Consider the following 14,104-nt stretch of genomic DNA (forward strand, 5'->3'; position numbering starts at 1 on the left):
ACTGCAATCCCTACTCCGTGAAGGTAGAACCCATAGCCTGTCCTGTGCTCTGGAAGCTGCAAGCCCCACACGTAGCAGCCACGGTGCAGGGGAGGGCATCACTGTCTTCTTCCAGGAGAGTTCTCCAAGGCAGAACTCTGTCTGTCAAGCATGACAAGGGCAGGACTCTGTCCAGGTTTCCGAGCTGGCGGGGGTGGACCTGGAATCTGGCTCCCCCTCGGTCATGCTTGAGGGTCACCTCTCTTTCCTTCTAGTTCCTAGTGTATGAAGTTCCTGGGCAGGACCTGGAGGTAGACCTATACGACGAGGACCCTGACAGGGACGATTTCCTGGGCAGGTGAGGAGGGCTGAGATGGGCCTTGGGGCGCTGGGCCTTCTGTTGCTCAGTGACCTGCAACCCTGCCAGGATTGCAGGTCACTCTGACACAGTGACTGTGCCAGGCAACCCACCCCATTGCTGTACATCCCTGCCACAAACCTCCTTCCTAGTTGTCTCCTGGGTGTCCAGCCCTGAGCTGGACCCTGGGGGTACAGAGAGGACCCCAAGGTGTGTATACCATGGGCGCTTTCTGTGCTCCTGATAATGTATTGAGTCTCCATTTGGAGAAGTGGGCAGGGGGCAAGGCTGGCATGGATGGCCAGGTCCCCAGTGCCACTGACTCTGGGGCAGAACACAGGAACTCAGGGCTGTGGGAGGACTGAAAGGGCCCCGCGGGGGCTGGCTATCAAAACTTCCAATTTACATGCCTTTTGGTTCAGCAGTCCCATTTCCAAAAGGCTCCTATAAAATTGAAGCATACGTGAAATATTTGTTGCAGAGCTATCTGTGGTGGCAAAACAAAAAAGCTGGAGGATGTCCAGCATCCGAGGGCATTGGTTGAATGTTTGAATAAGTTTGCCATGGCCAAACTACAGAATATCCTGCAGCTTTTAAAAACAATGAGTGAAATCTATGTGTATTGATCTGGAGGATATCCGTTGTGTATCAGGAAGTGGGGGAAGATGGTGGGGAGTGACCTGTGCAGTTTGACTCATCCTTCCAGGGAGGGTCCTGGTGCGGGTTTGTGTGTATTCGTGTGAGCACAGCAAAAGGCATGGAAGCTACGCAGCCAGCTACTCGCACTGCTCATCCCAGAGGGCTAGGATTAGGAGGCGGAAAAGCGTTTTATGCAAATCTTCATACTCCTGTATTTAGCTTGTTTCCACGAACACATCATTTTAGAAAGTAGGAACAAAACAAAATGGGAGGGAGGGCATAATAGGACAGCCTAAGACACAGCTCGCCAGCAGATTTGCTTATCATTTTTCATCTTAATGAAAAAAGTTAGTTTTTGTAATATTGCAGATTAGAAGTTGGCTTGTGGTTGGTTGACGTTTTACGTAACTGATCTCAAGTGTGTATTGAGCTCAAGCATACGTCTATACATCTAACAGTTACATGGAATTAATTTCAGTCCTCAGGCTCTTCCGTTTGGGCTTGGGTCAGGGTAGGTGAGAGAAACTCTGTGAACGTGGGTGGACCTCCTCTCACACACCTGCCAACTGTCCTTATCCCGTGGAGAGCATCAGGGGCAGTTTTGGAAGTGGAGGGGCGTTGTTACAGTGACTGCAGAAGGTGGTGCCACTGGCATCTAGAGGACACTGGACAGGGAAGCTGAATTCCTGCAATGCACGGGCAGTTTTGCACGATGAAGAAGCATTCTACCCGAATGCCAGTAGTACTATCCCTGGGAATTCAGAGCCGATGTGTCCAGCAGTGTCTGCTTATTCCCCTGTGGGGATGGCAGCCACCTGCCTCTGCCCTTTGTGGGCCTTCCTCTGCTTGAGCTGAAAGTGGCCTCCCATTGGTTCTTTGGCATGAATAAGATCCTCTATCTTGAGGGCCCCACTCGTATTTGAACACAGATTCTGGGGATGGCCCACCCCTTGGAGCTGAACTGACCCCTCCTCCCTGTGTATTCCAGCCTGCAGATCTGCCTTGGGGACGTCATGATGAGCAGAGTGGTGGACGAGGTAGAGTCGGTGCTTGCAACCCCCTCCGCGTGCACAGCTCTGGCAGGCTGCTTCAGCCCAGCTGGTCCTATGAAATGGCCCCTTGTGTGCTGAGCCACATGTGCCCATCTTCAAGGGCTGGGCGAGGCACAGATGGGTCCAGAGCACCCACTAGGGCCTGGGTTGGAAGAAGCTTCCCTGGAAATGCCCACAGACCAGGGACCTTCAGCAGGGGACAGTCACACTACAGGGGAGGGCAGCTGGGCCTGGGTAGGAGGGCCTTTTCCATCCCCCAGTGGAACACTGCTGCTTTTCTATGTCCACATCTCCTAGTCCTTCGACTCCAGAGTCCACCCTGTCTGAGCTGGTTCACCTTTTCCCTGAAGCTCCTATTAGGGACCCAGAGGGTCAGTAGCACCTCACTGGCCTTTCCCTGAGCTTCCCTTTTCCTCCTTATCTCCCCCCAGTGGTTTGTTTTGAACGACACAACCAGCGGGCGGCTGCACCTGCGGCTGGAGTGGCTTTCACTGATGACTGACCCCGAAGCTCTGACTGAGGTGAGTGTGTGGAGGCGGGGCTCCCTAGAAGCAAGAGGGTCCAGCAGTGAGGCTGGTTGTATGTGGGCTGTGTGTGTGGAGGGAGGGAGGGAGATGAGTCCCCAGGTCGTGCTCCGTCTTCCAGCCAGCCCCTTCTGGAGAATGTGTCCCTCAGCCCTCGTCTGCACACAGGGCAGCTCCTGACCTCTCGGCAGATGGCCTCTGGAGCATCTCAGCCATTTTCAGGGAAGCTGGGATCCTTAAAAACTCTGTTAGTGCCTGTCAGCTCAGTTCACTCTTGTGTCTGACGGAATCTGTCATGCTGCCGCTGTGTTCTCAACCAAAAAGCTAGGTTGTGAGGGAGCTTATGGCCCATCTGGAGGGCAAGGGCTGGCTGGCTTCCTGCTGCCACGAATAGGCTTCCCCAAAACCAGTCTGCGTCTCTTGCTGCTGGGGGCTCCTAGTAAGGGTCTGTGTCTGCTTGTAGGACCCTGGTGGCTTTTCCACTGCCATCCTCGTGGTCTTCTTGGAGAGCGCCTGCAACCTACCGGTGAGTGGTGACATGACCAGTGTCACACACACCCTGCCTTGTGCACCTTTGAAATGGGAATTTACGAATGTTCTGCTGCTCATTGATCCTTCTTGTTCTGCAGAGAAGCCCTTTTGACTACCTGAATGGCGAATATCGAGCCAAAAAACTCTCCAGGTTTGCTAAGGCAAGTTTGTGTGTGGCTGAAAACTTGAGTAACAGCAAGTTGTAACTCCTTTTCCCCAGAGTAACCACAGCCCCGCAGCTTCCGGGCGACAGTCTGTGCCATTCATCAAGTCAGCTGTGAGCCAGGCACTGAGCATGGCAGCTCATCCCGCTGTTTGTTGTGCGTAGGTCCCATGTTGGCTGTGTGTCCAATTTTATTGCCATTTTACAAATAGGATTCAGAAAGTTAAGTGCCTGGGTCACACAGCTAAGGGAGGAGCCAGAACTTGACTCCCCAGTTCCAGGGAACAAGGGCCTGTGCCCAGGCAGGCCCAGCTCCGGCCACCTGTCTAACCGGAAGCTCCTCCTGGGGTCGGTGCTTGCACAATAATGGCAGCCCAGGGGCCCTGGGAGCACCAGGGTCGCCTTCTCTCAAATGGAGCCAATGGGCTGGCCACAGGTCCCACAGAGGCTTGGGAAGGCTGGGAGGTATAGTGGGTGGTGTCTCAAGCTGACTCTGATGGTGCCCCCTTCATTTTTGTGGATTTGCCCCCTTACAGAATAAGGTCAGCAGAGACCCTTCTTCCTATGTCAAGCTATCTGTGGGCAAGAAGACATACACGAGCAAGGTACGACAGTTTGGTGTGTCGCCACGGGGTAAGGAAATCAGGGCCCCAAACCTTTTCAGGGAGAGAAGCAAAAGACAGGCATTAACTTACGCTGAATGCTTAGTAGGTGCCGGGACACTTTGTTATTTTATTTAGTCTTCAGAGTAACCTCACAAATAGTTTTATAGTTCAAGAATCTGAGAGTCAGAGATCAGTGACTTACCCAAAGGCACACGCTAAAAAGCAGCAGAACTAGGGTTCAAGCCTGGGGATGTCTCTAAGCCTGTGTCCTTTCTGCCACCACACTGAGGTTCTTAGTCCAGCAGCAGAAGTCCTGTCACCGCCCTGCCCCCCACCCCAAGTGAGCGCTAATGCTGGTATGATTTTCAGCCCCTGTAACACTTCCTGGCAAAGCTCCCCTTGCCTTTGAGTGTGACTGCCGGGGCCCAGCACCTCCACCACGCTGTCGCATGTGTAGGTCTGGTCCTGTGCAGACACAGAGCAGGCTCCCAGGGGTACCCAGCAGCCAGAGTGAGAGCAGAGGGTGCCGGTATCCTCCTCTGTCTGACTTGGCTCTGTAATGATCTCTTCCTCTTCTGTCCCCAGACCTGTCCACGAAGCAAGGACCCTGTGTGGAGCCAGGTGTTCTCCTTCTTTGTGCACAATGTGACAACTGAGCACCTGCATCTCAAGGTTTGCTGGAAGTGGGGCTCTTAGAACAAAGCTAAGAAGTGTCTAAGCCAGCTTGGGGGCGAGCTTGTAGTGCACCTTGAGCAGGTTCTCCTGGCAGTAAAGTCAGCCCTGTCAGGGAGAGGACACTAAGGCCTGACATCTTCAGGACGCTGGTGCCCAAGGTCACTCGTAAGAGGCCGTGAAGGACAAACCCTGAAGTCACTTGGCTCTCCCTATAAGTCCTTTCTAGTTGTTACACAGCACCCAGAGTGGCCTGTGTTGAAATCTGCTCAGGCCATTAATGATGATATATGTCTTTAAAACAAAATATTTAATCTTCAAAAAAGATCTATGGAAGAGAAATATCTTTATTTTACACGTGAGCAAATAGAGGCTCCAACCGTGACTTGTCTAAGATCTCCTCAAGCCCATGTAACAGACTTGCCTCGCATAGATCATAATTGCCCTCGACCCTGACGCCCTCTCTTCCCCTGACTGAAGGCAGGGACCTGGCCTGATCCCAGGCCCAGTTTTCAGAACGGGATCAGAGGCCAATAAAAGCACAGTACATACTTACAAGGGGCCCAGCATGGTGCTGGGGACGGTGGGGCTTGGTTATGCTATTGTTTTGTGACTGATCCCTGCCCAGGTGCTTGACGATGACCAAGAGTATGCTCTGGGGGTGCTGGAGCTCCCCCTGTGCCAGATTCTCCCCTGTGCAGACCTCACCCTCGAGCAACGATTTCAGCTGGACCACTCCGGCCTGGACAGCCTCATCTCCATGAGGCTGGTGCTGCGGGTAAATTGCTCCCCTTGGCCCCCAGGGAAGGCAGGGGCTGGAGCCCTGGTATAGAGCAAGGTGAGCTGCCCTCGCACTAGGTACCTGGTCTATGTCAGGAAGGAGCCAGGAGATGGATGCATGTTTTTCGTCAACTTTAGAATACTGTCAGCCATTATCTCTTCAAACATCGCCCCTCCCATTCTTCTAATCCTCCTTTTATGCTGGACCTTCTCATCATCTCCTCCTGACCTGACCTCATCTTCACATTGTCCATCTCTTTATCTCTCAGTGCTACTCTCTAATGTCCTCAGCTCTGTCTTCCAGGCCACTAACTTTTTCTTTGGCTATCCCTAATCTTCTGTTTAACCTCTTCACGGTTTTTATTTCAAAAGCTATTTTTTATATCTAATTTTATCTTTTCCAGATCCACTTTCTTTTTTCATTGTATTGTATTCTCTTCTCATGGTTCTATTTCATCTTTAATCATTTGAAAATACTTATAATGTATGCCTGTTAATTCTATTATTTGAGCCTTGGGAGTTGAATTTTGATGTTTGTTGTTGTCTGTTGATGCTCTTTCATGGTGACTCATTGCAGTGTTTGGTAACTTGTGTTGCAAACATATGTTCAGTGTTCCTTTGTGACCTGGATTGAGGTTGTTCACTTCCATGGAGGCTCTGCAGTTGCTGCACCTCAGGGGCACTGCAAACTGGGGTTCATTTTTATGTTAATTTTTAACTTTGGGTTTCAAGACCCCTCAGGTAGTATAAATTCATATGAGACAGGCCTATAAGGTGCCATATTCTCAGTAAAGACTATGTCCCCCCAACCAGAGTACAGGTTAAGACAGACACACTTCTTGTCATCAGTCTTTTGCTGGAATGTTTATCCTAGACTACTTTCCACTAAAGAGACCCCACCTTCATGGCCCTACTTCAACTCCTAGCCTCACACTGACCAAGGCCTCTTCACCTACACCCTTGGATTCCAAGGTTAATAAACGTAGGGTCATTTAGAAATGAATAACTTGTAAAGGAGAGCTTAATCTTTATTTTTCATTTTTCATTTTTTTTAATCTTAGGGATTTTCCTTACTTTCTTGAGAATTTGGCCACGCTTTTAAAAGGATGTTTGTTCATTTTATTTGGCATTCTTAACAAGACATTTTTCAGAATATTTTGACCACCATATTGCTGGAAATGGAAAACCCTAGGAAGGGTCCTGATGATTAATAACTGAGGGAAAAGGGGCAGGAGAAACACAATGGCTGAGGTTTGAAACTTTGGCGCTGGGAGCACAGGGTTGTGGCTGGGTAGGAAACACATTTTAGGGAAAGCGATGAATAAGGTGACAGCTGGAAAATGACCATATCCAGAAGGTAGCTGGTGACACATGTGGAGGTTAAGGTGAGAGCAAGACTGGAGGTGTAGTTCTGGGAGTCCAGTGCACAGAGGAGAAGCACATGCTGTGAGAGTGAGCCAGGTCTCCAGCAGCCAGTACAAGTCTGAGTCTTTATGAAGACCCACTAGTGTGAGGCAGGCGGAAGGGAAACGGTAGAGAAGCACTGGTTGGAGGCGGTCAGGGGCAGAGAGAGGTTAAGGAACATATAGTCTGGGGGTGGGGAATCCATTGAATTGGGCAGTCAGGAAGGAACTGAGAGTTTTGAGGAAACCGTTCCTTCCAGGAAAAGGAAGGAACCAGAGATTAAGGTGAGAGCACGGGAGGAGAAAGTGGTGGGCCCAGCCCATAAACAACCCTGTTATCTGCTTGCAGCTCCTACGTGTGGAAGACCGAGAGATGGGAAGCCCATACACAGGGCCTGAAGCCCTAAAGAAAGGCCCTCTGTTCATTAAGAAGGTGGACGCCAACCAGGGTCCTAAAGCCCCACCCCAGGGAGAGGGCCCTGCAGATTTGCCATGCCCCCCAGCCTCTGCTTCTGATACCAAGGAAGCCTCCAAGAGCACCACGACAGCCACCAGTGCCACCCCTGCTGCCTGCGAGCCCACACCCCATGAGCCAGGCCCAGAGCCCAAAGGCAAGGACAGTGCCAAAGGGTTCTGTAAGCCCACGGGGGAGAAGAAGAGTTCGGACACCAACTTCCTGACTGTCCCAGGCTCCCATTCTCCAGGGCCCATCAAGTCACCCCGACCCATGAAATGCCCTGCCTCCCCATTTGTATGGCCGCCCGCGAGGCTGGCTCCCAGCTTTTCCTCGCTCAACTCCCTGGCCGCCTCCTGCTTTGACCTGACAGATGTCAGCCTCGACCCTGAGTATGCACCTCTCTGCTTAATCTTTTCTAAAACCACCTCCATGACAAATAACTCCCTGGATGGAAAAGTGGATTTGAACTTACTTTTCTGTGCAAGTTCTAGTGTTTCACAAACTGGCTTCCTGAGGGGGGTAGAAAGAGAATGTACGTCCTGACCGGTCGGCTGTGGCTCTAGCTACATACCAACTGTAAAACAGATGCTGGACTTTGTCAAGTGTCCTTCCAGCAGAAACATGTCTTGAATTCTAAAGAGTTACAGTGGGATGCTACAGAAACCTTAGAATATGCAATTATGTAATCAAGTGTTGACCGTGGGCTTAACGCATTATTTGATTTAATTTGATCTTCACAATAACCCTATGAGATAGAACTTACCATCTTAAAGGTCAAATGACTCACCCAAGGTCCCACAAGAAATCATGGCCTAAAGGCAGATCCCACTCCAGGGTTCGTGCTCTTCCTCTTGTGAACTAGGACAATTAATTCTACGTGAACGAATGCTGGATGGAACTGGCTTCCAACTGGAAGGAAACTTACTGGGAATTTCTTAATTAATCCACATGGCTCAATGTTCCGAAAACAGGACATGCTCTGTCTTGGTGGTTGGGGGAGAGGCCAACCGTTGCAATGGCACGAGAAGTGACAAGCCCTTTCTTTGCAGAGGCAGGAGTCTCGGGTGGCGGAGGCTGGGCGAGATTCGGCTCACAGTGCGCTATGTGTGTCTGCGTCGCTGCCTCAGTGTGCTCATCAACGGCTGCAGGTAACGGGATGCCGGGGCCAGGAGAGGTCCTTGGGGAGCATCAGGTGGCCAAAAATCAGAGTACGGGCCCCTGAGCGATGGCAGGGGTGGGCAGTGGCAGTGTAATCCAGTGGGAAGGCGCGGGGCTTGAAGGCCACGTGCTGTGAGTGACAAGGGCCTCAGAGGAGCTGATGGGCTCCAGAGCCAACAGCTTAGCTCAGACGTAACCACTGCGGAACTGTCTGGGTTCGTGGGAGGCAGTACGTTTTCTCAGGTGGGTGAGGATCTTGAACTTACTTTAGATGGAAAGTAACTTGGCTCTACTCCAGATTTTACAGAAACACGTTTTTAAAACCATGTGTCTGATGTTTTTTCCTCCAAATGCTACAGACTTTTGCTTTTTTTTGGTCATCTAGATTCTGAGCATTTTTTATCCTCCAGGCCATCCAAAGCTCAATGGTTAGTACAGCTTTCTCTACATGAGTGTTTTCAGTGTTTCAAAACCAGGACCTTTTTTCTTTCATGTCTTTGAAACTAAATCAGAAACCTGACACCCTGTACCAGCAGTGGAGTGGATCCCTATGTTCGTGTCTACTTGTTGCCAGAAAGGAGGTGGGCAAGTCGTAAGAAAACCTCAGTGAAGCGGAAGACCCTGGAACCCCTGTTTGATGAGACGTAAGTGAGTGGGCCCGTTGGCCTGCCTAGAGCGCCTCATCCATTCAAATACTTGCCAGGCACCGGTTGTGAGCCTGGCAGCCTGCCAGATGATATGAAGGGCTAAGATTGAACAGGACAACATGGTCCGGGCCTTCATGAAGCTTCTATATACTTTAGTGGGAGAAAAGCACTGCCAGGGCAGTTTAGCAAAATAGCTACCAACTTTCTTTGCCCATAGTAGCTAGTAGTTCCTGATTATGAAATGTTCCATACCCTTTCTCCTTAAGTGAAGGCTCTTTGGCAGTAAAAGGATTTGAATCTGGCCATATATATATGTTTTATATATATATATATATATATATATATATATATATATATGTATGTATGTATGTATGTATATGTATGTATGTATGTATATATATGTATGTATATATATATGTATATGTGTGTGTGTGTATATATATATATATATATATATATATATATATATATATCTCGAACCTGTTTTAAAGCAGCAGTTAAAAATAAACATATCTTGAACCTAAGGACCTAAAATTTCCTCCAAAGCTCCAAGCTCTTTGGTCTGTCTTCCCTCCTGTAACAAAGCATAGGTGGCAGGTGAAACAGACACCTCCCCTAGCTTGTCCACCCTGTTCTTGGGGACAAGACTGGTCGACAGATTCTTATCCCATTGCTTGTTTTTGGTGGGTCTGTGGTGGCAAGTGTTCTTCTCAATGTTCTTGATTTCAAATTCACCTCAAGGTACAGAGGTCAAAATCTCATCATTGCTTCCTTTTGCTTCAGGTTGCTAGGAGAAGACATTTCTAGCCAGCCTAGGAAGATATACCTCATAATTTTGGTTTCTGCTTATCTTGGAATAACGAGTCATTTTAGCTTTCACTTCCCTTGCTTTTGGGACCAAGTTCCCAAAGATTCCTCTGAGACCAAGGTCCGTAAGTTTAGTGCCTGTGTGTTCGTCTGTGTTTTATTTCAGGTCTTACATTCAAGGCTTTAATCCATTTTGAGTTAATTTTGGTATATCGTGTCAGGTAGCAGTCTAGTTTCATTCTTTTGCATGTGGCTTTCCAGTTTTCCCAAACACCATTTATTGAAGAGACTTTTATTTCTCCATTGTATGTTTTTGGCTTCTTTGTCAAAAATTATAATAGTTGGCCATATATGTGTGGGTTTATATCTGGGCTCTCAGTTCTGTTCAATTGGTCTGTGTATCTGTTTTTCTGCCACTACCATAGTTTTGATTACTGAAGTTTTGTAGTATAATTTGAAATCAAGGAGGTGATACCTCTGGCTTGTTTTTTGATATTTTTTCTATTTTTTTCTTTTTCTCTATTTTATTAGGTCGGTACAAAAATAATTGTGGTTTAAAAGGTTAAAGATAATTGCAAAAACTGCAATTATTTTTGCACCAACTTAATATTTTTGTCTCTAGTTTTTATTATTTCCTTCTGCTGACTTTGGGCTTAGTTTGTCCTTCTGTTTCTAATTCTTTAAGGTGTAATGTTAGATTGTTTGAGATTTTTCTTGTTTCTTGAGATTGGTGTGTAATGCTATAAACTTCCCTCTTAGTACCACTTATAAACTCCTAGAACAAAACATAGGTGGTAAAGCTCCTTGCTATTGGTCTTGATGATTTTTTGAATTTGATACTAAAAGCAAAGGCAACAAAAGCAAAAATAAACACGTGGGACTACAACAAATTAAATAGCTTCTGCACAGCAAAGGAAACCATAAACAAAATAAAAAGGCAACCTACAGCATGGGAAAAAATACTTGCAAATCATGTATCTGATAAGGGTTGAATATCCAAAATATATAAAGAACTCATACAACTCAATAGGAAAAAAACAAACAATCCAATTAAGAATGGCCAGAATATCTGAACAGACATTTTTCCAAAGAAGTTATACAGACGGCCAACAGGTACATGAAAAGGTGCTCAACATCACTAATCATCAGGGAAATGCAAATCAAAACTACACTGAGATATCACCTCCCACCTGTTCCAAAAAGACAAGCAATAACAAGTGTTGGTGAGGATGTGGAGAAAAGGGAACCCTTGTACACTAGTGGTGGGAAAGTAAATTGATGCAGCCACTATGGAAAACAGTATGGAGGTTATTCAAAAACTTAAAAATAGAACTACCATATGATCAGCAATTCTACTTCTGCTTATTTATCCAAAGAAAATGAAAACACCACTGTGTATCCCCAAAAATAAAACCTACCCGGACCATCAGCTCTAATGCGTCTTTTGGAACAAAAATTAATATAAGACCCAGTCTTATAGAATATAATGTAATAATATAATTAATACAACATACAATTATAATTATAACATAATATATGATATAACATATAATACATATATAATATAAGACTGAGTCTTATATTAATTTTTGCTCCAATAGACGCATTAGAACTGATGGTCCAGCTAGGTCTTATTTTCGGGGAAACACGGTAATTCGAAAAGATATATGCACCCTCATGTTCACTGCAGTATTATTTACAATAGCTAGGACCTGGAAGCAACCTAAATGTCCATCGACAGATGAATGGATAAAGAAAACGTGTGTGTGTGTGTGTGTGTGTGTGTGTGTGTGTGTGTGTGTGTATTTTTCATCCATGGGAAAGAAAGTAATTCTACCATTTGCAACACCATGGATGGACCTTGAGGGAATTATGCTAAGCAAAATAATTCAGACAGAAAAAGATACTTACTATATGATCTTATATGTGGAATCTAAAAAAAAAAACAAAAAACCTGAGCTCACGAGTATAGTAGGGAACAGACTGGCATTTGCTTGAGGTAGGGGGTGAGGGTGGGCAAAATGGGTAAAGAGGGTCAAAAGGTACAAATTTCTAGTTACAATAAGTCACGGGGATACAATGTACAGCATGGTGACTATAGTTAATACTATATTGCATATTTGAAAGTAGCTGGGAGAGTGGATCTTGCACAAGAAGAAAGTAACTATGGTGACGGATGTTAACTAGACTTACTGTGATCATTTTCAATATGTACAAGTATTGAATCATGTTGTACACCTGAAACGAATGTTACGTCACTTATACCTCAATAAATAAAATAAAAAGATGAAAACACCCTAGCAGAAGACCAGAGGCCTCTTACGAGTACATGACAAAGCCTGTACACTTTCCCCACAGGCCTGAGTGGGGAAAGGCCACTATTTTCCAGGCAACTCCAGCAAACCTAACTATTCAGCGTCCTAGTCCTTAGCTGGTCAGAGTAAAACAACTCAGAAAGGGGTCGAGGTGGTCCTCTGAGCAGACACTGTACAGAGTGAGAAGGGGCAACTGAAAGAGTGGCAGCCAAGGCAGAGTCGGAGAAAGGAAGCAAACCACGAAGCACAGTGGCCCCAGGCACTTCTCAGAGAGGCTAACAGCAGGGTTTGTGAGTAACACAGGACAGCGATGATGTATAATATGACACACTGAGTATCTGCTATGAGCCAATACTGTTCTAGATGCTCCTCTCAACTGTCTACATCTTCTGTTGTAAAAGTAGGAAAACGGATGCGATACTTTAGATTTTCAACAAAAATGATGAAAATATGTAAATGTGATTTCCTGACTTTTTTCTCTTAAAGATTTGAATTTTTTGTTCCCATGGAAGAAGTCAAGAAGAGATCACTAGATGTCGCAGTGAAAAACAGTAGGCCACTTGGCTCACACAGAAGGAAGGAGCTAGGAAAAGTAAGTACAAGAAGGATTCTTGGTACTCGGTCCCTCCTGGTACTCTAGCTGGAGTTCACTGGTGGAACACACCTTGTTGAAATTCCGATGGAATTATCTGGCTACTAGCAGAACTGACTTCAAGGAGGATATAGCCTCAATGGGAGCTTTGTGTTTCGTGTGTGTTGCTGTTGTTTTTAACATTCTTGAAACTAAAGAATATAGGTATATAAATTAATGTGATAAACCCTATTTCAACAAACTTGAAAATATCCAAATTCGTCATTCTCCAAGTATTTGAACATGCTGTTTTGATAAATACAGCACTGTGTGCGGTGAAGCTTGGATCTCATACATCAGTACTTTTGTGGTGATGGGATTTCACTTAAAATAGAAGTAGAGGAAATATAATCCTCAGGGAGATGCCAAAGACAGACGAAAGAATGATGTTTGTACAGTACTTTGAAACTGCATTTTTCACAAGCACCTAACACTCATCTTTTTTAAACTCACTTCTGTGAAGTAGGTGATATTATCCCCCTTTTACAGTTGGGGCAACTATTGCTTAAAATTATGAATAAGTTAATGAGTAAAGGCAAGTTGTTCTCGCTTTCTGTAACATTCATAAATACATTCCTGAGGTATAACTCCAAAGAGCAGTTCACCTTTTCCCAGGACACTGAACTGAGGTCAGTGTCCGTGTCCTTATGGAGAGGTTCCAGAAGCAAAGCCAAAGCAAAAGAGCCCTTGCTCAAAACTCCAAAACCTGAGGAGGCCCTTTTTCCGATCAATTCCGTTTATGCCAATATTTCCATTTAATGCAATTTTGGGGACGGGAACTGATTGTTTGTGATTGTTTAGGTACTGATTGACTTATCAAGAGAAGATCTGATTATGGGCTTCTCACGATGGTGAGTCCTTTCATTTTCTCAAGTTCATCTGCTAGTTAAGACAGTGTCTCAGTTGCCCACACTCTCCAAAGTTTTTCCCTTTTCAATACATTTCAGCTCCTTCGGTTACTAAAGAGGGAGACTGATTATCACCTTAACTTGAGACTTCACTACCTGCAGATCTCACTTACCTAAAGGTCTCTGGAAGCTCCAGCCGTAACCCTGGCTGGCCAACTTACAGTGAGACGGGTTTCGCTGGTGCCACACCGGCCCAGGCAGGCTAGACTGTCCTGATGCGGCCACAACACACTCTCAATACTAACATACATCCAAACCCACTGTCTTGCAGGTACGAGCTGACTGCAGACGGACAGCCCAGAAGCTGATGATGAGCAACATTAGTACCTTTGTAGTCAAGTGTGTACATATGTATATTTTGTAATTTAAATCAGAAGTTATTTGAAAATATATATACATACGTTCTTGTGTGATATTTAACTGCATGACTGAAGAGCATTAGGAAGAGGTAAACATATGTAAAAGCAAGAACTAC

General features: G+C 46.2%; 1 protein-coding gene across 1 annotated transcript in view; it reads left to right on the top strand.

Annotated features, from left to right (window-relative positions):
* Nucleotides 1-14,020, top strand: part of ESYT3 (extended synaptotagmin 3) — a 46,837-nt gene extending 32,817 nt beyond the window's left edge. Inside the window, exons 10-23 of the mRNA XM_033132703.1 lie at nt 255-337; nt 1,965-2,013; nt 2,460-2,549; nt 3,016-3,078; nt 3,182-3,244; nt 3,783-3,851; nt 4,437-4,523; nt 5,152-5,301; nt 7,056-7,552; nt 8,213-8,311; nt 8,834-8,965; nt 12,577-12,682; nt 13,523-13,572; nt 13,901-14,020. Of these exons, the coding sequence (XP_032988594.1) occupies nt 255-337; nt 1,965-2,013; nt 2,460-2,549; nt 3,016-3,078; nt 3,182-3,244; nt 3,783-3,851; nt 4,437-4,523; nt 5,152-5,301; nt 7,056-7,552; nt 8,213-8,311; nt 8,834-8,965; nt 12,577-12,682; nt 13,523-13,572; nt 13,901-13,937 (1,575 nt within the window). The 3' untranslated portion in view covers nt 13,938-14,020. The remainder of the gene's footprint in view (nt 1-254; nt 338-1,964; nt 2,014-2,459; nt 2,550-3,015; nt 3,079-3,181; nt 3,245-3,782; nt 3,852-4,436; nt 4,524-5,151; nt 5,302-7,055; nt 7,553-8,212; nt 8,312-8,833; nt 8,966-12,576; nt 12,683-13,522; nt 13,573-13,900) is intronic.
* Nucleotides 14,021-14,104: the final 84 nt, after the last annotated feature.

The sequence above is a fragment of the Rhinolophus ferrumequinum genome, chromosome 17 (genome assembly GCF_004115265.2).
Source record: "Rhinolophus ferrumequinum isolate MPI-CBG mRhiFer1 chromosome 17, mRhiFer1_v1.p, whole genome shotgun sequence".
NCBI classification, from domain to species: domain Eukaryota; kingdom Metazoa; phylum Chordata; class Mammalia; order Chiroptera; family Rhinolophidae; genus Rhinolophus; species Rhinolophus ferrumequinum.